Source organism: Pelophylax lessonae (assembly GCF_965119305.1).
Source record: "Pelophylax lessonae genome assembly, chromosome: 6".
In the NCBI taxonomy this organism is placed as follows: domain Eukaryota; kingdom Metazoa; phylum Chordata; class Amphibia; order Anura; family Ranidae; genus Pelophylax; species Pelophylax lessonae.
In genome coordinates this window covers 269,028,084-269,051,624 of record NC_138773.1, presented here as the reverse complement: position 1 = coordinate 269,051,624, position 23,541 = coordinate 269,028,084, and the positions used below count along the sequence as shown (strand labels likewise).

General features: G+C 41.4%; 1 protein-coding gene across 6 annotated transcripts in view; it reads right to left on the bottom strand.

Annotated features, from left to right (window-relative positions):
- RBMS1 (RNA binding motif single stranded interacting protein 1) overlaps window positions 1-23,541 on the bottom strand; it is a 532,988-nt gene that overhangs the window by 164,292 nt on the left and 345,155 nt on the right. For all 6 annotated transcript variants that reach the window (XM_082261033.1, XM_082261035.1, XM_082261032.1 and 3 more), the window contains exon 2: window positions 3,558-3,733. In XM_082261033.1, the coding sequence (XP_082117159.1) occupies window positions 3,558-3,733 (176 nt within the window). The remainder of the gene's footprint in view (window positions 1-3,557; window positions 3,734-23,541) is intronic.

Here is a 23,541-nt window from a genome sequence, read left to right as displayed (position 1 = left end):
GCCCTGCCATACAGAGCCCTGCTGTGTGGCAGAGATGTGTATATAATAGGAATGAATGGCCAAAAAAATCCTTTGGCAGGTAAAAACAACTCTCAAATGGTTTGCATCTATGTTTTTAGCGATTTGCCTGGAATTGAGCTTTAATCCCCAACTGAAAATAAAAAGCAACTGTTCTTTAATTTGTCCACCAGACCTGTCATTAAAAGAATTTAGGAGTATCACACCACAATGCGGGGAAGAAAAAGGAAAACTGCCGGCAGCATTCTTTGATGGACACAAAATAAGGTCTTCAATGGGTGAACACGCTCAGGTGAACGCTTGGAAATGAGTAAAACTGGAGCGTGACTCGCAAACCTCACAGGAAGTCTTACTACCAAACTGCACAGAAACGGGAAAGAAAAAAAGAAAAAAATGACTCACTTTTACTCTTGAAGACCGACTTAAGCTAAGTGGTTGTGAAATATGGACAGCATGGTGTACAGCCAAATACAATTCTGCATTCTGTTTTAGACAGGGCGTACAAAGGCGGCTGACAAATTTTTCAAGTGATTCATCAAAAGTTCCTAATAACTTAGAAATCAATGAATACTACTGCATGGACTGGGCTGCTCTATTTGTTCATCTGTTTCCACTTTGTTGTAGTCTTGCAGATTCAAAATCTCAATTTGGACGATGTATTGTACATTTATAGAAGAGTTACAGCTCTTTAGGAGCAGGTCCCCCAAGTAAGGCAAAGACCAGCTGGCAACGTACAGCATGTGGAGGAAAATTTTCAGGCTGGTGGAACGCATGCCGCTCCACCATATTGAAAGAGCAGCGGTAGACTCTTTTGGAGGCTAATAAACTGCTGGGATTTGCTGGGTGGCGGTCAAGGCACCATAGCATGTCCGTGAATTTCTATATCTTTGTAAATGTTATACTCATTTTAATAAACTGGTTGCACAATGATCTGGTTTTCAGCCTTTAGTTCATGGCTGTCCAACCTGCAGCCCTCCAGCTGTTGTGGAATTACAAGTCCCATCATGCCTCTGCCTTTGGGAGTCATGCATGCAACTATCATTCTCGCAATGCCTTGATGGGACTTTTCTTGCAATGCCTTATGGGTCCTGTAGTTCCAAAACAGCTGGGGAGCCGCAGGTTGGACACCCATGCTTTAGTTGTAAAGGCAGAAAAAGGGACCACAGTGGAAGAGGATCTCCAGATATTTTGAGCCAGGAACCATTACAAGCGCATATAGAGCCATCTAAAGTCTGGCTCTAGAAAACTGGTGAGTCTCAGTGAAGAAGGTAGGTGGAGTGACATCAAAGAAGAGCACCATTTGCAGTGCACTTTGTCTGCATAAATTGTGTGGAGCACATTAAATAGTTTTCAGGTACACTATTAAGGGCACATTGAATGGATTACTTTTTTATGTATAATAAATGGACACAAAAATTGAGCATGAGAATTTTACAATGTATTTTAATTGTTTTATAAACTCCCCCCCCCCCTCCCCGGTTTGGGTTAGGTTTTATATGGAATATGATGATTGGGGGGGGGGGGGGGATATAGTGATACCTAGCGCTCATCCATTTTGGTAAACTGCAAACGTACATCAACCCATAAAAATCAATCAGCAACATCCATCACTGTACAAATGAATCTATTCCATCGTATTGCATCCCTTTCTACATTGTGAATATCTTGCAGTCGGCCAAAGAGGTCTATTTGGGTGCCTCAGAGGAGATGAGTCGCTTTCCCCACGTGGATGTATTTATATTTTGAACCTAAAAAAGTTCTGTATGCAACGGTTCAAAAGCTATTAAAACATTTTTTTATTCAATGTAATTTTCTGTATACCGGTCTATCATGTGAAAGTTGAACTTGTCTTCAATAGCTACAGCACTGCAATTTTAACTGATTACGTCAAACATAGTACTGCTCATAGGTGTGTGCAGCCCATCGCATTCGGATGTGCAGCCCAATGCTCAAAGCCCAAAGACACAAAGAACAGTGAGTGTGGCCAAATGCATTTACAGTAGGAGGGGCTTAGAGGAGCCGGGTTAAATTAAACAAAAGCCTGACTGTACCCATAAAGTATGCTTTTGGCCCTCCCTCCCCCCAATAGGGCGCTTTCACATGGATATGGTGCGATTTTGCTGAACTATGGGTACAGCGCAGTGTATCAGCGGTTTTCATGTGGGCTGGCTCCGGTTTGCCATAGACTTCTATTAGTTCTTACAGTTATAGTGTGCTTTCTAAAACCAAAAACTAAAAAGCATGGTTTTGGTGCACTGTCAGAAAGCGCATCAAAATCATGGGACATAGACGTCTTTGGCAAACGGGGATTTAATTTAAACCTTGGGATGGTCCCGTACAATCCAGGGCAGTAGGGGAGGTATGGCACAGGGTGATTAGGGTGTTCCCAAACACACCCGGCACACCCTGTGTGCATGCCTATGGTAGTGCTATCTAGTCTCAGATATTTAAATTTTAGGGTTCTCTTACAGTTTGGAAAGACCACAGCGCTTGCACAAGACTCCATGCAAAGGTTTTCGGTGTTCGCCAAAACAACCAATAATAGTCCAGTGTTCACTTGCCTAGTACAGTTTTAGAAAATTTATTTTTAATGGGATAATTCAGGCTAGGCTAATACTGATAAATAGAACTGGACCACACACTGATCTAGACTAATTTACCTTTAAAACAATAGAGCAGCTATGCTGTGCAAAATCACAACACTCAGAGAACAATAAGACTTCCATAAGGCCCTGTTCACACCTGAGTGTTTTTCAGCTCGTAAAACGCTCATCTCTGAAGTCTCAAAACGCCCAACAAGCTAAATCCTATTAATTTCAATGGCCCCTGTTCAGATATGAGCGTTTTGTAGCCTGAAGCAAAATGTCTGAAGCTCAAAAAAGCATGAGCATCTTTTTTGGCAGATTACAAGTGTTTTTTGTTAAATGTCAATGTCTGCCTCCAAACACCGAAAAAAAAAAGCCTGAAAAAATAGCCCAAAAAAACGCCTGTAAGGCTCCATTCACACCTTAGCGTATCGTTTTTAGGCATTTTTTGGGCTTTTTTCAGGTGTTTTTTGCAGGAGTTTGGAGGCAGCCATTGACATCTAACAAAAACCCTTGTAATCTGCCAAAAAGAAGCTCATGTACTTTTTTGAGCTTCAGGCGACAAAACAGTTCAATATCTGAACAGGGGCCATTGAAATGAATATAATTTTGCTTGTTGGGTGTTTTGAGACTTTAGAGATGAGCCTTTTAGGAGCTGAAAAATGTTCAAATATGAACAGGGCCTAAAAGCCCAAAAAAACGCCTGTAAAAAGCTAAAAAACGCCTGAAAATGATACGCTCAGGTGTGAATGAAGCCTTAAGATCAGAGATTAGAGGGGTTCTCTGGTAACTAAAGGTTACTGCACTACCAATGTTGTTCTTTAGCTTACTGTATGAACATTTCTTGTTCATATTCCTTTTAAACTGGGATGCAACACAAAAAAAAATAAATAAACGTGTCCTTTATGCAAAAAGACAATAACACAATACTCAATGATAAATAACCATACTTACGGTTGGCATAGCTTCACTAGGTCCTGGTCTGTGGTGTTTGGAAGGAGTCCTCGAATATACAAATTCGTTTTGCTTAACTGATCCCAACCAGAACTGCTACTGCTACTGCTGCTATTGTTGTTGCTGGTTGTGCTGGGGCTTGGAGGAGCCATGGGGTGAGCAGGCACAATGGGTTGCTGAAAAATCAAAGAGAAAGAAGGTCCCATTAATAAAAGGGTATTTAGTGCTGCGTTAGCTAAAACATGGCAATCTGAAAAGGAAGGCTAATAAACTCCATGCAGACTGCCAGGCAAGTATAACCGGGGCACAACAAGAGAGAATTCACAACTCCGAAAGCAAAAACAGACTTCTGTGTAATGAGACTTTGGATTTTTATTTACTTCTAACCAAATTTTTATAGTACAGAACATATTATACAATGCTTTATATTAGGGATCGACCAATTATCGGCAAGGCCGATATATAAAGGGCCGATATTGACTTTTGCCGATATATTTGTATCGGCCCCGGAACTGGCCGATGTTCCAAATATTGCTCATGTAAGAGTAAATTGATGTCACATAGCGTAATTCCATTTACAAATGTTATTGAATATGCCACTTACATATGTACAAGTTAAAGATATAAGCAATAAAGTGATGTCATGACATCACTTCCGGGTACTGGCGCCAGATTCAAAAAAAGAACAGCATTCAAAACAGCCAAATTTGGCGTTCGAAATGCTTTTAAGTGCAGAGGAGGGGTTTGGGGTCTTTTAGACCCCCAGATCCCTCCACAAAAGTACCGGTCAAGTAAAAAAAAAAATTAAAATGTATGAAAATATCGGCCGATACGGATATGCAATGGCCAAAATATCGGTAAGGAAAAACCGATATCCATCGACCACTACTTTATATACACCGACAAGACAAACATGGTTATGAGCAAAAACTAAATCAATTTAGGTTGCTCTTGTTTAAAGGGTCAGTCTGTCTTTGGAAAAAAACATTTAATTTACAAAGAAGTACTGTGGGTTAGCCAATTGCAGAGCAGCATGCTTTGAGGCATAATTTGTCTGATTGAAACCTTGGACTGAGCCAGCAGGAAAAGACTGATGTCAGACAGTTGATTCTGTCACTAGAGACAAATACTAGTAGTAGGCTCTCCAACAGTCTGCCTGTCTGTCTCTATGGAAATCGCTCGCTCTGTAGCCCGATGCAGCAATATGTCGCTCGCCCTGAACCTCAATCACCAGCAATGGGAGCAAACGCTTGCTGCATCTGGCTACAAAGGGAGCAATTTCCATAGGGAAAAACAAGCAGCCGCTTTGGAATCTCACTGTGGATTTCAAGACATTGCCAATGACAGGGTTGCCTGTGACATCAGCCCAAGGCATGACTCAGGGATCAGTGCTTGGAGTTGTGCATTAACCAACAGGCATCTCCGATCTCAAAAGCAAAATTTGGGGGTCTTAAAAACAAAAAAAGCTAAAAAGCGCCACCTACTGGCTTGAAAACAAAGCAAAACACTGTACTAATGCTAGATTTCATTCTAGAAGTTTTCAAATGTTATTTTCTAAATCATAATAAAATTATGTACAGAACCACTAAATATTCCCCTTTACAAAAAGCTAATTAAACATTTAGCACCGTTGAATAGACTTTTATGGAAACCAGCAAATGTTGGATATTAATCCATGCTCAAAGCAGCAATTCTATCCAGAGAAGCACCAATGTTGATGAATAGTAGCAGACAACTCCCAGGAGCCAGGCGACCAACACAAACATAACAACTGATCCAGTGTCTGACTCCAGCCTAGCAGCATGTGATTTTAGGCTCCTAACAAACGTCTGCCGGGGCCCGGATTATGCGGGCCTGAAACCCACACTAATTGCTCAGTTACAGAATGATGTAGTAACATTACGAAGCGATGCATACAGGTACATTACCATAAAATCCTTCCAGCAGTCCGCTGCCATAAATCACACAACAGACATACTTCCACCAAAAATGGCCACAACAATTGCACAGTCTTATGTACGCATTGACCGAGCGTGGTCCCTATCCCATTGCTAATTGCAAACTATGTATAGATCTATATTGACTGCTCGGTTTTATGGGTCATGTGTCCGGTTTACTGATACAGCTGGCAAGCAAGCCTCAGTGAGTCATCCATCATTTTTAGCACAAGTGATACAGAAAATGACATACGATCGGCAATACAACACTGTGCATATTAAGTCATTATGTGCCCGTCTAATGGGGCTTTGCCCTTTCCAAAGCTAAATACAGAGTGCATTCATCGTCAAGGTTTCCTAATAAAGAAAAGCTTTTGTGATAGGAGATCAGGTTGTCATTTCTGCTAGGTCCAAGCTGCAAGATCTGGGCTTCTGTCTATTAGATTGTCAGCTCTCACGGGCAAGGCCCTCCTAACCGTCTTTTATTGAATTCTAACTTTGCTTGGTAAAGTGTTGAGCAAATTGTTGGGACTGCATAAATGTACTACATACAGTAAATCCTGAAATAAAAATTTTAATTGTTATCAGATTGGGCAAAGCTACTTCAATAGGCAACACACATGAATGGCCATACACTATTCGGTAATCGCTAGTGAAGTAATTGATTTAAGCCTCACCAATTGGGTAGTGAAGCATCACTCGCACCATTGGGTAGTGTAGGGTGTATACATATCACCTGCTAACCACCTGTCAAACTCAGTGGAGGCTTGTGCTCCATCAGTCGGGGGTTGGGGGGGGGGGGAGGCGGCACACCAGACCCCCCCCCCCCCAATCACTCCAGCCTGCACCACCATATCCCACCGTGCCAGTTTACTTACCTTGCTCCGCGGGACTGACAGGCAGTGGCGGCGGTGGCTTCCCCACAGTCCCTATGTTGCCTCTCGGCGGCCGTCTCCTCCCTCCTTCTTGGCCAATAGGATGCCTTCTCCTTTTGGGCAATCAGGAAACAAGTCTCAGGACCCACTTCCTGATTGGCCAGGAGGAGAATCAGTGTGACAATAACGAATATGCATTCGCTGTTATCACACAACTGGTTGGCAACAGGACGCAGTGCTCTGCTCCCCGAGCCCACCCTTTTTTGAAGCCTATTAGAGCCTCTAGCTCTAATCATGTGCATCAAAAAGAAAAATCCCCCATTGGAATCCATGCATCCGGTGCCCTGCATGTAGATTAGGGGGCCGGACACATGGATAGAGGGGGGTGGCGCCCCTGCGCCCCTAATGGACGGGCCGCCACTGGTCAAACTCCTGTAAAAAGTGATCCGAGCATGGATCATTTCAGCAGAGCGGCAGTCCCTCCTGCACATGTGAACAAGCCCTTAGTCATTAGGTCAGTGATCTGGCATGGAATGCATCATCAAGTCCGTGCCAAAACACTGGCATTTCCTACCATTGGTTTTCACTCTTGTAATGCTTGTAGTGAGCATCCAAACCATTTTTAAATCCTAGCAACAAGGCAGGACTTCGGATTGCCAACCTGAAGTGCTTGACTGCATAGATTTTCTGGAGATGATGAACTTCTTCTATTCTCCTGCTCAAGTCACATGCGTTTCATTAAAGCGGATACATTCAGTCTGCTCAACGGTCACACTTTAAGAACATTATAACAGAACCAAGAAGCCTTTCAAAGCCAGAGGCCACCCAGACCAGCTGACAATTAAGAGGATCCAAACAAATTGTGCTTTATTAGAAAAGCCTAATGGAAAAGCCTTTTCAAGTTGAAATCAATCTTTTTTTTTTTTTTTTTTTTTTTACGGTGTTTTGTACCAGCAATCAGCATAAGGGAAAATAGAAAAAGAATAAATCATATCACTCAAACAAGGTTAGAAAAGTCATAAAACTTAAAATGCATACAACTGACATATAACCAATAACAGCATGCAGCAGGTAAACACAATTTCATAGCAGATTTAAAGAGTGCTTATCAATTAACTAAATGGGTCAGCCATAGAGGAAAGTGATTTACTGAGACTGTTCAAATCAGAGAACTAAACCCTTCCGATTCAAAAAAAAAAAAAACAGAAAACACAACGCACTCTACATACTGTTCTCACAAGGAACTCTAGGCCAAAATCTCAAAACCTCAATTATTTTTCCTTCCATACATGTCCTCTTACTAATAGCTGCAAGCATCTTCAACTGAAATGATGGCAACGTTACTCACTCATCTGATGGATGGCCACAAGGAAATAATGGCTGCTCAATTGCCGATTCCTTAAGGTGGCCATAGATGGATTTGGCTTGTTCCTGCTGAACTGGCTAGATTTCAATCCATTTGTGGCCACTACAATTTAACAAAAGTTGATCTGCAGATCAACTTCCGTTCAACTGCCTGATCGTATAAAAGTCAATCGATCAGCTGCTGCAGCCAACGGCTCCAGCCCTGGTCTGTGCATTCTGACAGTGAGGGGGTGGGAAATCAGGGCGGTGAAAGTCTCCTCACTGTCAGAATACAATAGTGCAGAGATTTGGCAATCCACCACAAATGTGTGTATGGGGGAAATCGGTTCAGTTTCTTTTCATTCAGCCAGTCAAAAAAAAAAAAAAATAGAACCATATATGGCCAGCTTTAATCAGCATTCTTCCAGCCTGCAGACTGGACAATGAAGGGACAACGGGAAGTCACTCCGGTGCTTCAGTCTCCTGTGAGTCACCAGTGTAAAATGGAACGTGAACCCAGAATCTCAAAACCTCAACTGATTTCTAGACCAAACCTCTAGGCTAGTGCCTTGTAGACACGTACCGATCGTCGGCCGACCGATCGGCCGTCTTTTGTCCAGGGATGTCCTGTCCGCTAAAAAGTGCAAAAGACTGCACACGAATTTTGTCGGCCAACAACAGCCGACTGCAGAAGTGATGTCATGTGATGGTTAACTTTCCGTGTGTTTTTTCTTCTCTGAGCATGCCCAGTCTTGCAAATCTGCTGATTGTCGGCCGAATTCTGTACTGACTGAGGAACAATCGGCCGTTCTGGTGTTGGCCAACAAAAATTTTAATGCCTGCACAACAGATTCTGTTCGGCCGAAAATGCGCTGTCGGCTGTCGGAAGCATCATACTAACAAGCATACAATCGGCCGATCGGTCGTTGGCCGAATATTTACGGCCGACAATCGGTACGTGTGTACGGGGCTTAGGAGTCTCCAAACTTCAGGGCCAAACATTTTCTATCCCCGCTGGCCACAATCTGGCCCTCAAGTCTGAAGGACAGTAAACTAGCCCTTTGGTTGAAATGTGTGGAGACCAATTCTAGGCCACAATCTCAAAACATCAAACCTCTAGGTCAAAAGCTTAAAACCTTGAATTATTTTGCGACTTACTCTTATAGCTGCAAGCATCTTAAACCCTCTGAAATTAGGGTAATTTCGAATTCCTTACTCGCCTCTCCTCCACCAGCCTGCTGGCTATAGAGATTCCTCCATCCATGCAGTGTGGTTGGATGGATCTTCCCTGCCTGCCAGGTATTCTATTCTCACAGTCCGCTTTGATAGGGGCATTGATTCTTTGGAAACAACTGTCCTCTGACTTTAGTCGAGCCGAGTAGTGCAGATAGGGGCACCTATGGCTCAAATTTCAGCTAATTCAGCATTAAATAGCCTTTAGCCTTACAGCACTTTACAAGCCAAAAATTAATATAAATGACAATAAGATTTAAACTTTCCATACTTAAAAAAAATGATATTCCAATTTTATTACTATATTGATTAAAAGGGTTCACTTTTCCCTTTACCTGGAATTCTACTTTATCCTACATATACTATATGCCACACATACTGTACCAACGTCAAATATTGTTGCACTCACAAATCCAAGTCTGCCTAATTTGACATTTCCATCTATGTATAGGTGAATCAAATTCAATATATAGAACCGATTAAAACTTTTTGTAAAAAATAAAAAAAAAAAAAAAAACACAACAACGTATAGAAATGTTATTTAGCATTCACCTTAATGTAAATGTGAATGTAAGTGAACGGTTTAGCTGAGAAAGGTTCTTTGCCCTTATGCTTTGTTCTTTTGCAAAATCCATTGCATACCAGCCACAACTGAAATTCAAGTTGACAAAAGTGCCAATTTTTGCTGCTGAAGTAACAAGCAAAGGGTAAATAGAAATGGCTAAGGAGAAGTGTGGGCTTGCTTCTAAACTGCCCTGCCTCTGAAAAGCGATCAGCATCTGACAAGCAGTGAGGGGGAGATACTACAACTCCAAACTGCTGGTTTTAATCCCATAAAAGCCACACCAAAACGCTGCAACTGCATACATTGCACATGGTTTTGGGGAGCTTGCATTGAAACCCCATCTGCTTGAATTGGTTGTGTTCTGCCATGGTACTGCCCACAGTGCATGGCAGAAGTGATCAGTTTTGGCTCAGGCAACAAAACAAAGCACTGCAACCGGGGCATGCAAACACCTCTGTCCAATGTTTTTGCAGCCTTAAGCCCCATACACACGCACAGATTGTTGGCCATAAATTGTCAGCCAACGTCCGATCTGCCGATTGTAGGCTTGTTAGTATGATGCTTCCGACAACCAACTGCGAATTTTCGGTGTCTGGTGTGCATGCTATAAAATTTTTGTTGGCCAACAAAGAACGGCCGTTTGTTCCTCAGTCAGTACAGATTTCGGCAGACAAAAATCATATGAGCAAGACTGGGCATGCTCAGAGAAGAAAAAACACACAGAAAATCAACCATCACATGACATCACTTCTGAAGTTGGTTTTTGTTGGCCAACAAAAGTCCAGTGCAAGTCTAGAGCACATTTCAACCAACACTGACAAAAGACGGCCGATCGGTTGGCCAACAATCTGTGCGTGTGTACGGGGCTTAAGAAAGAGAAGGTTAAGCCTCCTACACACGATCTATCGGACAAATTTTCTTTATAGTTTGTTGTTGCATGCTAGTCTCATTTGGAAAGTGAAGAGGTTACTTTCATACAAAAATTTTCGTACGACAGAATTTAACTTCAGAACTGATGTCATGTGTTGAATTGTTTTGTATGTATTTTCTAGTTTCCGAGCACGCCTAGTCTTGCTCTTATGAGGATTTTTTTGGACAAAAACTGTACTAAACGAAAATCAGATGTGTTCATGTACGATAAAAATTTTATAGCCTGCACATCCAGTTTTTGTCATCTGAAAATTCGTAATCGGCTGTCGAAAGCACTATACTAATAATCCGAAAATCGGCAGATCGTTCATCGGACGAAATTTTACTTTTGATTTTCTTATCGTGTGTAGTGTACGGGCCTTTAGCGGTGTTAATGGAATTCTGCAGTTGAGCCACTTTTTATTTATAACAGGTACTTAATATATAGTGCTTTCAATTTACGCAGCGCTTTAAACAAACATATATATTACAGTCACTTCAATCCCTGCTCTCTAAGAGCTTACAAATCCCTGCTCTCAAAGAGCTTACAATCTAAGGTCCCTAACACACATACACTACGGTCAATTTAGACAGGATCCAATTAACCTACTGGCATGTCTTTGGAGTGTGTGAGGTACCCGGAGGAAACCCACCCAGGCAGAGAAAGAACATGCAAACTCCACGCAGGTCGTGTCATGGTTAGGATTTGAATTGATAACCTTCAGTGCTGCTAGGCGTAATGGAACATCAAAATTTCTGTCTGTGCCTTCCTGTAAAAAGTTCTCTTCCTGGTCGAGTCATATGATAGGAAGTGGTGGTGGGAAATTTCCCCGAAGTGAGGAAAATTCCCATCTTTAGCAGTTGACACCAGGACAAGATTGACCATTTGACGACTTCCACTCACCTCTTGCTCCAGTGACAACTGTAAATTGGATTTCCCATCACTTTCTGTAGCAACTCCCAGTGGGAACACAGATGACCATAAAATGTGACAAATGTCCTAACTCCTGCCTAAAAAAAAAAAAAGTTCTGAGTTTCATGGTAAGAGACCCAGGGTGCTAAAATAGCTCCCATTTATATTTACTTATTCCGGTTTTGGCTAGACCAAGCCTTCCATTCCTACAATAGAGGTAATTTCTCATCAGCTTGGACTACAATACTAAACACACATAATAAAAAGTCATACACAAGTAATTCCACATAAATAAAATGAAGGCACTGGGATAATGCCCAGCATGTGTGAACCTCCACAGGACACACAAACACGACCAGTGTTTTTGTATTAAGTTATCAGCCCGTGATGCCAGCCATAATTAATGGGAAGCGCGGTGAACAGTGCCATAGAATTCTACAATCAGACGGCGCTCAGATCTATTCAGCAAGGAAGGGTTAGAAAAGAAAAGTCTCCTCTGCTTGGACTAGAGGGGATTACCAACAGAACATGATGAGCCCCAAGGGGTGACAGCACTGCCTGTGGCTCTTCCATTTTTAGGAAAAGCTCTTCAAGGGTAATGTAACTCAGTGAGGCTATTATGGGAATCTTTGTCAAGGAGCTTGCTGAGCTAAGATGTGCCGCCATTCATGCCATTATATCTTTACACCGCATTTTTATGTCTTTATTTTGTATTTTGCACATAAAAGTCGCAAAGCATCATGTTATATCTATGCAGCAAAGCAGATAAAGATTACAGAGGCACAGCTCATAAATAATATCTGCATCTGAATTGATAATGCAAGGCTGGCTGAAAGAATTTGATCAATTAAATAAGTTGGCCATTCATAAAAGTTAACCTACAGAGAGCATGGGTTATATCTCATTCCCATCTTGAGTCCTGGATAGCAGTAAACTCTTTAGGACTTGTAAACCTTTCCCACTCTATCCAAAACTAGAAGAAAAAAAAACTTTTAGGATTGATATTCACATTCAACTAATATACTAAAGCAGGGGTGGACAAATAAATATGGAATGCAGGGCCCAATCCAGTCGTCAGCACGATTTTTTTTTTTTTTGGAGCTAGCTTTGACTAATAAGAAAACCTCAGAAGTTAGGTGCCAGCTGTAATTGTTAAAGGACCATTGCCTGGTTTCTGAAATGTGTCCATCCTTGCTTTTAAAAGGATATCTAAAGTTGGCCATACACCAGTAAAAAAATTGTAATATTTCGGAACATTTGATTTTCTATTAGTGGGGTCAAATTGACCTTCGTTTTTAGACTGTAGTGACAAGAAGATTTGAAGGCGCAGACTGGAAAATTTTTCTTAAGTAAATCCTAGCTATAAAGTTGGTTTTGTACTGGAAAATTTATATACGGTTTTAAAGCCTGTGTGATGCATCTGGGATTCCATTCAAATTGCAGGTCTGGATAAAATTTTAAGGGCCTCTGAACAAAATTAGTTGACTCAACGATGACAAGAAAGAATGTTCTGATGAACAATTTTTCCCTGAAAAATGAAAATCTGTATGGTCAGCTTAAAGCCAAGATTTTGAAGAGTACAGCATAACCGCACAGAAATTACCAACAAGGACTTTACTGGCTTCAACACCTAGCCAGTCACCAGCCTGGAACAACCATGCAGCCATTTAAGCCTCAGTAATCTGGACACCTATCTGGCATGCTTGTTCCAGTCAGTAACTTACTAGGCAATGAAGCCAGAAAAAAGAGCCAGCCATAGAGCTTGCACCTTTAAAACCAAGTGAGCTCTGGCTGCTCCCATTTTTCAAGGTTTCCTTTACGGGCCAGATACACTCTGAACTGAACTAGTTTTTGAAAACTTTGCCTCCTGGGGGTTAAAGTAGTGAGATATCCCCAAAGTTCTGCTGCAACCATCATTCAGCCAATTGATTCTCAAGGGTCACTAGAAATAGTTGGTAAGTCTAGCTGCAGAAGAGCCCCTGTGGGACCAAAAGAAGACCCTTTAAAATAAGAAGAGACATTAAAAACACCCTGTAAATGAAGATGGCCAATACTTACCCGATGGGTGAGGAGTCCATCTTTCTTAAGCTGTCTATAGGTGGATCGAAATTTGCCTGGTTCAGCAGGGACCAGCCGAATTTCAATCTAAGTGTAGCCACTCCAGCTTAACAGTGGAGTTGATCCAGCAAATGGGCTAACTGAAAAATTCTCTCGACCATGGGCTGCAGCGGGGAGCATTCCTCTATCCACCTAGGATTGTGTGGATGGAGGAATCTAATTTTTTTTTCTTCGTTCAGCCAGAAGGCTGAATAAAAAAATGGAACAATCTGTGACCAGCTTGAAACAATGGCTGCTGCTGTTACGGAACATTTCCAACTGTGTCAGATGCCCTGGCCTACTGTTTTGGGATATTATTCATCCCACTGGCCAGCATGTAGAACCACACTTTGAGGGCAACACACCCTGAAAGTTAAGTTTTGGATGCTAAAGATTCCAGAAGACTGGACTGACAGCCCACCAGAAAGGTAAGTAGTATTCATTCTGTACGGGGTGCTTCCATTTCATGAGTAGCAACAGAGTGGTTTAATGCCAGCAAAAACCACCAGAACCATAGAAATACATATTAAACATTATGGATGGAGTTTATTCTTGAATATATGGTTATCTGTGGGTGACAGGTACCCTTTCACAAACTACTCATTTTGAAGACAAGGTTTTGCAATATAACTGCTCTTGCTTACTGGTGTCATGATTTAGGCCATAATGAAAAACACTTGTAAATCTTTTGAGTTTCTCATGCCCATATAAAGTTAACTTCAGCAAAGGAGCTGTAATCATCAGTGTTTTCATACTGCAACATGTTTGGAGTATGTGGTGGGTGTACACAAAAGACTGCCAAGCTTAAATAAAAGTGCATCCATCACGCAACACTGAAAAAGTTAAACTGACTGCAGTCTATAGTTATTGTATCGCACATCATATTTCTTAAATGTATGTTTTTGTAACCCCTTTTTTAAGGACCTGCTGAATCCAAAAAGTGTAAAGCAGCAAAAAAAAAAAAAAACCACAGCCTCTGACTTGCTATGCACACTACAATGTTCAAGTAACACATTTAAACGCATTTCAAAAATGAAAAAAAAAAAAAGAAAAATCAAAAAGGAAAATCGGTTTCTGAGAAGTGGGCTGTTCTACCCCTAACCTCTCCACCATTGAGTTCATCTGTAGGACTCACAATATCTTAGGGCCAGTTCATACCATATAAAAGCAGTCCAGATGCTTTTCTGCATGCACGTTTTTTTACGCGTTTTGTATGCAGTCCGATGCATTTTTTCCCCCTCTTTTTTTCTTATTCTTAAATAAGGACATGTGTGTGCAAGTGCATTTTACCGTCATCCAGTGCAGAAAAAAAAAATGCAGCATGTTCTAGTTTTTCTGGAACCGGAAATCACTGAACTGTCCACACTGGTGTGAACTTTGCCATTGAAAACCATATAACCTACTATCCATGCATTTTTGATGCAGAAAAGAAAAAAAAAACCCGCACTGGACTGCACATGGTGTGAACTGGCCCCTTAAGCGGAGTTCCACCTGATTTTTGAAGTGTGCATCCCCCCCCCCCCCGCGTTGCTGATAACATTGCCATGAATCACGGATTTTTATTTTAATTTTTTCAGAGCTTATTGCCCATTTTGGACAACAGGTGCACTTACGGAGTATAGAAAAAAGAAAAAGGAATGCTTAGGCAAATATTCACACAGGTCCTTTCGGCTGTCCTACACTTTAGGCCACTTCTATAACCAGATAATGCGGTGTTATCAAGGGTTGTAGTCTACTAGTGAACTATCACCATAGTCACGTGTATATGGATATGCATTGAAAACATTTAGGCCCTGTATGGGTTAAGCAATAATAAGGTTGTGAAGCATCATTCATTCCCTCATAATGAAAACTCGTTAACTACGTACCCTAGATCAAAGGGGATGTTTCCATGTGGCAAATGCCAAATGTGCCCCTTTGTGGATCGTACAGCCACTTTCACAGACTCTGAGAATGAACAAGTATAAGATCAGGTACCTTTATCAATTGTTTTACAACAAAGGTCATCAATATGCTGACCTGCCCCTGCAATAAATTCTATATTGGTAATACAAAGACAGCTACCAGTGAGGATAGGCGAGCATATGAGAGACATGAAAGAAAGGCCCAGAAAAACCATTGGCGAAACACTTTCAAAAAGTACATGGAGGAAACTGAGGAAATGAGAATAAAAGGGAATCTAGGTCCTAAAATTGAAAAGAAAAAATGGTAGATTTACAAGTTAAGAGCCCTGATACCTTTAGGGTTAAACACGGAGCTAACCGATCTAACGGCAGTAGTCTCTCGGTCTATCCCCAGCAGAAGGTATTATAGTTTGTATACACACCCATGTCATTGCGTAAACCCAATCTATAAGAATAGTATGTTTTAATCGACTATATACATATATCTCTCAAGTTCCCTTTGGCTCATTCCTTTGATATAGATGACGTAGAGAAAAGCATTAAGATCCTTTCATATAGGAAAACTTTGTAATCTATGCTTCGTAAAACATACCACTTTAAAAGACAACTTCTAGACGGCGCCTTCTACACGACAGCTCTGTTCCCTGTTGTGGTGTTCCGGCCTCCTCCTCCAAAAATTAAGTCAGCAGCTACACATACTGTAGCTGCTGACTTTTAATATTAGGACACTTACCTGTCCTGGAATCCAGCGATGTTGGCACCGCAGCAGATATTTCCATCAGCTGTTGGGTGTTGTCGCCGCCATCGCCGGTAAGGGAACCCAGCAGTGAAGCCTTGCGACTTCACGGCTGGGATCCTACTGAGCATGCACGGTTACTGGCCTGGAAGCAGAGAAAGGAGGAGGCAGAACTTCTGACATGGCGAGGTCCGACGGAAGTGGGGACAGGGTACCGGTCAAAAACATGGGGGAGAGACCGATAAGCAGAAGTGCCACTTGTGAGTGGAACTCCGCTTTATGGAGAGGAGGAAGAGTAGCCCGTTATCTTGACAAAGCTACGTATGACATAGTGAAACACGTCAACTTCAGACACGTCACTAATTCTGAATTTCCGGAACATGTCCCAAGCAGATGAGTATGTAGTGGGGATGCCAGCAACATGCCAACAATATCTGGGTGCCACTTGAAGAGTGCCCCAGAAGCAGCATAGATCTCCCTTGTGACTGTCTTATAGACCGAGGAAGAGATTAAGAACTACTATCTACAGCTAATAATACCGCTCGCTCTACACCGATCTCCATCTAAGTTGCATGAGTTGGAGCAGGTATGATTCCTAACTGACCACTGCAGCGATGGGGCACTGGTAAACAGGAGATCATAAGACAGGGTAAGCTGCCGTGATGGGACACAGGTAAACAGGAGATCAGAAGACGGAGTAAGCCAAACTCGCTCCTAATATCACTGTGACAATACAGCAACAGGACAGTTCTGAACTTTCCATAAGAAATTGGACAGCTGATCCCTTAAATCAGTGGAGCCCCCCCTTATGACTTCCCTCATTATGAGGGAATGAATGATGCTTCACAACCTTATTGCTTAACCCATACAAGGGCCTACATTTTTTTCTATACATATCCATATACACATGACCATGGTGATAGTTCACTAGTAGACTACAACACCTGATCACCAGCATTATCTGGTTATACAAGTGGCATAAAAGGTTTAGGCTAGCCAAAGGACCTGTGTGAATATCTCCCTTGATTACCCCATAGGACAGTGATGGGGAACCTTGGCACCCCAGATGTTTTAGAACTACATTTCCCATGGTGCTTCACTACACTGCAGAGTGCATGAGCATCATTGGAAATGTAGTTCCAAAACATCTGGGGTGCCAAGGTTCGCCATCACTGCCATAGGAAGACAACCTTCCAGCATACTGAGCAGGTTTTTTGCTCCAATTAAGGCCATTCACATGGGTAAATCATCCGGACGTACCTTTACCAGTGTATTGTTTTTATGGAATGGGTGTTTGATGGGGGTGAATTTCTTTGTGATCCATCCCGTGCAATATTGAGTAATTGTGCTCTTTAATGTTTCTTAGTAAGGAATTGAATCACATACCCAATTATTCCAGTTTTCTTGCCCAAATACCCGCTTGTTTTTTTTTTTTTTCTGAAGGGAGCTTTACTCCTTCACAGAACTATTTCTTTTTCTATGCATGCTACAGGTTAGGAGGGCAGGACATTAAACTAGTGAGCTGGCCATTTGAGCCAGTTGTGGATGACCATAACCCCAATGTTTAACTGCACTTACACAGTACCACCTGGCTGCCCATTGGCTCTGGGATACAAGTGTCATCAATCCCAGGAGTCAATTGGCAGCCTCTGCAATACGAGTGCATCGCACTTTGTACGCAACGTGCATGCGTGAGATTGGGTATCCCGAAATGAGCTACAAGTGGGCTTCAGATGCCCACACTGAAGATCGGAGTGCACTTACTAAGGAGGTGACAGTGAGTACTTTGCACAACTAGCTAACCAAAATATTTCATCTACTACATGTACTTGAATGTATTGAAGGTTTTTTTGTTTTTTTAATTAAAAACTTCTTTGGACTTATACTATATTGCACTCTGAACTGTTCTATCAAACAATGACTCATCGCAACCCATCAGCTTTTACTTTGGCTGTATTGGGTTAATGCATACTGCCTTCCCTTTTTTTTTTGTTATTTTGGTTGTTTACTTTCCAAGTTCCTTTGGGGGATCGAAATATATCCTGTCTGTGCTAAAGATAACTTCTGTACTGAATACACCTAATGCTTGCCATACACATAGTGAGATAATGAATGGTTGAGGAATTTGATAGCTTTCAAATGATTGTTTCCTCATTAAATGATAGATCAAAGAAAAAAAAAAAAATTGGACTGGCAGCATTTGATATTTGCATACAGCAAGATGACAGGTTCTCTTTTAAAGTGCAATTCCTAAAAGCTGGAATATCTCACTCGCATTTAGCAAATTGCAGAGCCCAGCTCCAATGTATATATGAAAAGCAGCTCCATTATTCAGACATTCACGTCTTTAAAATGAACATTCCCCAGAGTCCGAAGGACAGAAAAAAAAAAAAAAAAAAAAAAAAAAAAAGAAAAAAACCTAGGCTGATGCAAAAGATAGCGGATGACAGATGACATGTTCCTCGGCAAAGGAGCACGACTCCAAATGACAGAATAGAGGGAAAAATATCTTGATCGACATACATTCAAAACTCCAGAGATCTCCTACATCTAGGGGTGACAGCTAGATTAAATAGCCTATAATTCACTGCGTTATTCTATGAGGAACTGCCAATTCACTTCCAGGTACATTGTAATACATTCTTTTAATTAAAATGTAGAACATTTTAGACAGATATGAAATAGCAGAAAAGATGTTGTACATTGTATTAGAATGTATGAAAATTCTAACTTTTCTCATTTACTCCATTTTGGGGTGTCTAATAATCTATTGAAAGACTTGTTAGAGTTGTAAGTGAAAAAAAAATAAGAAATCTATCCGTCATGTCAGAAATTGATCTGTCCTGTGCACACACCATGTATCCTCTGTACACTTCCTGTATTATCTCAAAAAGTCGAATTAGCCCTCCCAGTTCTCATCCTGCACAACAGAATTAGTCCATATGTCGTGGAGAGAAGACTGGGATAGATTCAGTGGTTTACCCACATACATTTGGGCAGGGCTGACACCATTCAGTGCACAAAAATGCTAAAGATTATCAGAATGCAATAGGAAATCAGGGCTGCTTTTCTGGCAGAGCAGGTATTTTATGAACAGTGGTGTAGTGGTTAGCACTTTCACCTAGCAGCAAGAGGGTCGCTGGTTCGAATACCAACCACGACACTACCTGCCTGGAGTTTGCATGTTCTCCCTGTGCGGGTTTCCTCTGGGTACTCCGGTTTCCTCCCACACTCCAAAGACATGCTGGTAGGTTAATTGGATCAGGTATAAAAAATTGGCCCTACTATGTATGTATGCGAGTTAGGGACCTTAGATTGTAAGCTCCTTGAGGGCAGGGACTGATGTGAATGTACAATGTATATGTAAAGCGCTGCGTAAATTGACAGCGCTATATAAGTACCTGAAATAAATAAATAAAAAAAAAAAAAAACTTGCAGGGTTTAGGAGGGATAAAAGATGGGGACATGTGTGCATGCATGGTAGAGATGTACTGCAAGTTTCTTGCCGACATATTTAAAGAGGAAGTAAACCCTCATAAAAAAAACCTGTAAAGACAAAGGCATAATGAGCTAGTATGCATCGCATACTAGCTCAATATTAGATACTTCCCTTTAAACGAAGCCCCCCCACAGTGTCGCCCGCTCAGCAACAGGGCGGCTGACCTGTTCAGCCGTCCCGCTTCCTTGCTCGCGTCCTCCGGCCATCTGATTGGACGGAGGCGCGATAACATCACTCCTGCGCATGCGCCCGGAAGCCGCCGTTCACGGTATAGGGCTCTGAAGGAACAGCACGGGTAGCCGTTCCTTCAGATCGCATGTGCCGATGATATCATCGGCTGCATGCACTGTAAATATCTCCTAAACGGTGCAAGTTTAGGAGATATATACTGTATATATATAGCACCTATAGGTAAGCCTTAATATAGGCCTACCTATAGGTAAAATACTTTTGTGGGTTTACAACCACTTTAAAGGGAGAATATATTCCAGTTCTCACCCACAGGAAGACTCAGACAAAAACAGAGAAGGCTGCTGCATTACACACCCAGGGCAAGGGCTCAGCTCTACTGCATGGCGGTGGAGGCCAGCCTAAAGCCAGATACACACTATACAACTTTGTAGGTAGATTTCCTTTAGATTTACCTTCAACTATGTAGTGCAAGGGCCTGCCTGATTGCATACAACTTGAAAGGGTTTAGGTTTGACCTCATATTATATGGTTTTGGTAAATCTAAAGTAAAAAATCTAAAGACAATTATATAGTGTGTATCCAGCTTTACTGTAGGACTAGAACGAATAAGGAGGACCATAACAACATTTTAGCAGTCCAAAGTCTTCTTGATTCTACAAAAACTCAACAACTTCATTTCGGAGGGCCAAAAATCCCCCTTCATCAGGGCCTAAATGATGAGTAAGAAAATTTAAGGGACTCAAAGGCCTCTGAATGATCAAATCTGTGGCAGGATATATAGAAGAATGCAGTCCATGTGTGGTACATGACAATGTCTGCAGGAAAACAACAGAGCTCTATAATTTTGCCACTGCCATTGGCAAAGTCATCACTTTTTTCCCGCTAACCTGAGATCTGCTTCCAGTGCCCACTGTTCATTTTATTTTAGTCTTTTTACTATTGCTATAGACCACTTTATCACCCAAATGCCCACTAAGACTCTAGATGCTTACAGTTCTAGTTTTCATTTTCTACTAGGGTTCTAGTTGAACTTCTAATGGTCCTTTACCTGTTACAAAAAATTTTATTAGGGTTGATTTACTAAAACTGAAGAGTGCAGAATTTGGTGCAGTTATGCATGGCAGCCAATCAGCTTGTTCATCTTGGTAAAATAAATCTGGAAGCGGATTAGTCTCCATGCGGAGCTGCACCAGATTTTACATTCTCGAGTTTTAGTAAATCTCCCCAGTATTTACAGTAATAATAATGACAGCTGAATAAATCTCTTTAGCACCATATATGGTGGGAGTGAACATATACGCTGACTTTCAGGAAGTCTTGCGTGCTCTGGAGGGCAATTGTAGAGAATGCATGTTATTTAATGTAGGTGTCAGGCCACATTAAATGTATGTGTGAGGCCACATTAAAGCCTGGTACATATGGGCCAAATATCGGCCAATATCGGGTGGCTTAACAGAAACCAGTTGACATTCGGCCTGTGTGTACGCCAGCCTGTCCAACAGAAGCCAGCTGAACAGCCAGCGTCTGTCGAACGGGCAAGCTGGAAAACCAGCATCTGATCAGCGCTGGCAGCCAATGGGAAGCCAATTGGTTTCTATGCAGAGCTGCACCAGATATTGCACGCTCCAGTTTTAGTAAATCAATCCATTTATCTAGGAGTTTCTGGTTCTAACTCCATGCTAGGCCACTGATGTCATCCTAATTATCTAGGAGTCTCATTCTCACTTCAAAAATCCTACTTGGAGTCTGTGTGCCCGGTTGGGCAACTTCCACCACCAACTGTGACAACCTGAAATACAAGAAGCTGTGTATGAAACACCAAAAGTGACTGCAGATAGAGGTTTGTCAATCACTCCAGCTTTGAGTCACAAATTAGTCATCGTCTCTGCAATCTTTTAAAGCAGAAAATAATGCAGCTCTGTTTTCCTTGATATCTAATGAAATGGAGGCAGTGCAAGTACCAGCATTTGACTTCAAATACTGCAGAGCTCAGACAAGGAGACAGAAAATCAGGATGAACCACTCAGTTCTGCTGCAGTGCTCAATGCCAACAAAGAAGATGCAGATAGGATGAGGGGGGCAAAGTGACCAACCAATGAACTAATCACTCTGCTGTTTTTACTTTTATTGTCCAATCACAAGCTGGGGGAGGAACAATACCTTCAAAAAAGGTACAGAGCTGTCCATCCTTTATAGATTATATACCACGACGAGCCTCATTACCCTCATCTGGTCTAGCCGTTTCTTCTACTAGACTCCACCCAAAAAAAAAAAACCCACACTCAAAACGCAACGCCATTTACAAAACATGATAGGATTAAAAAAATTTAACAGAATGTCAGTATCTCTTAATGTTAATCCTCCATCTAGACTACTTTTTTTGCAAGTTAAGGGGAATTTTCACAATGAGTCACTTCCACTCATAATATCCGTGATATCACATGACTAAATTTCATGCAAACTCAGTTTATAGCAGTATTGCAATTTATATTAAATTACAAAGAAAAAGATTTCTGCTCCATATGTGCACTTCACCTCTAAGTTATATAATATATATTATATACACATACACACACACACACATTTAAAAAGTGGCAAATGGGGATAGTGTTACAAGTGGCAAACCTTTAATATAAAAAGTTTTTCTCTATCATTTTCAGCACTAATATACACCAATTTTAACTTTTCATTCTAATATTTTTTTCTTTTTTTACATTTGTTTTTTAGTTGGACATATTAGGGCCCTCTGATTCCTACTGTATTAAAGTGTATTGTATTTGTACTGTCTACTCTGAAGCTGTAAAGCGCTGCGTAAACTATCGGCACTATATAAATCCCAAATAATAATAATAATATGGGGTACAGATTTCAGCCAAAAAGTAATAAGTCTAACTAAGAACCATACCTCTCTGGGGGTTGATTTACAGCTGTTAAGAATGACCTGATAAAAAAATGATTTTATATAACATACACATTTCTTTTTATTTATTTTTTTAACTTTAAGCTTAAGGCCTGTACACACTTAACGGAAATCGGACTAAATATCCTCCGATTTTTCTCTCTCTTGCTCAGCGTTCATAACGGTTTTTAGTTGACAGTGCATAAATGTTCACAAAATTTCTCGTCCAATTTTTTTTTTTGGGACATTTGTTCCTAGACTTCCGGGTCGTCGGCAACTTCAGATCATGTGCGGTCTTTCGTATCCGATTTTTCGCGGACGTACTGCATACACATTAAATAAAAATTGGTCCTCTGGGGACAGATGATAAAAATGTTGGCGTTTGTCCCTCCGTTTTTTTTTCGTTGATTGTTTTTCGGCATCGGCTGCTGAAAGTTGTACACACACTAGCCGAAAATCGTATGATTTTACCTCGGACGGGAATTTTCAGCAGATTTTCTACTAGTGTGTACCCCACTTTACACAAAGCTAAAGAAGGAACCTCACCTCCCAGGTTGTAGCCCCCTCCCCCATCTCTTCCTTTGTTTTTTGTGGGGTAGACTATAAATACGCTCACAGGACTGCCGATGCCCACTGGGCTGATGTGCAAATCCTAGGATGCACCAGAAGTGGGACACACCTACGTGAGAATGTAGGCGCCAAACCCCCTGAAATTTTTTTTAGATTGCAGAGGAGGGAAGGGGATTTAAATAAAAATATTTATTTTAAGAGTGAAAGTCCCCTAACCTAAATGGAAGGATTCCTCCCCCTCTCCTCCTCCCTCCTAGCAGAGCTAAAATAGACTGCTTTCTTGACTTCATGAGTCTTTAGGTACACCTAGC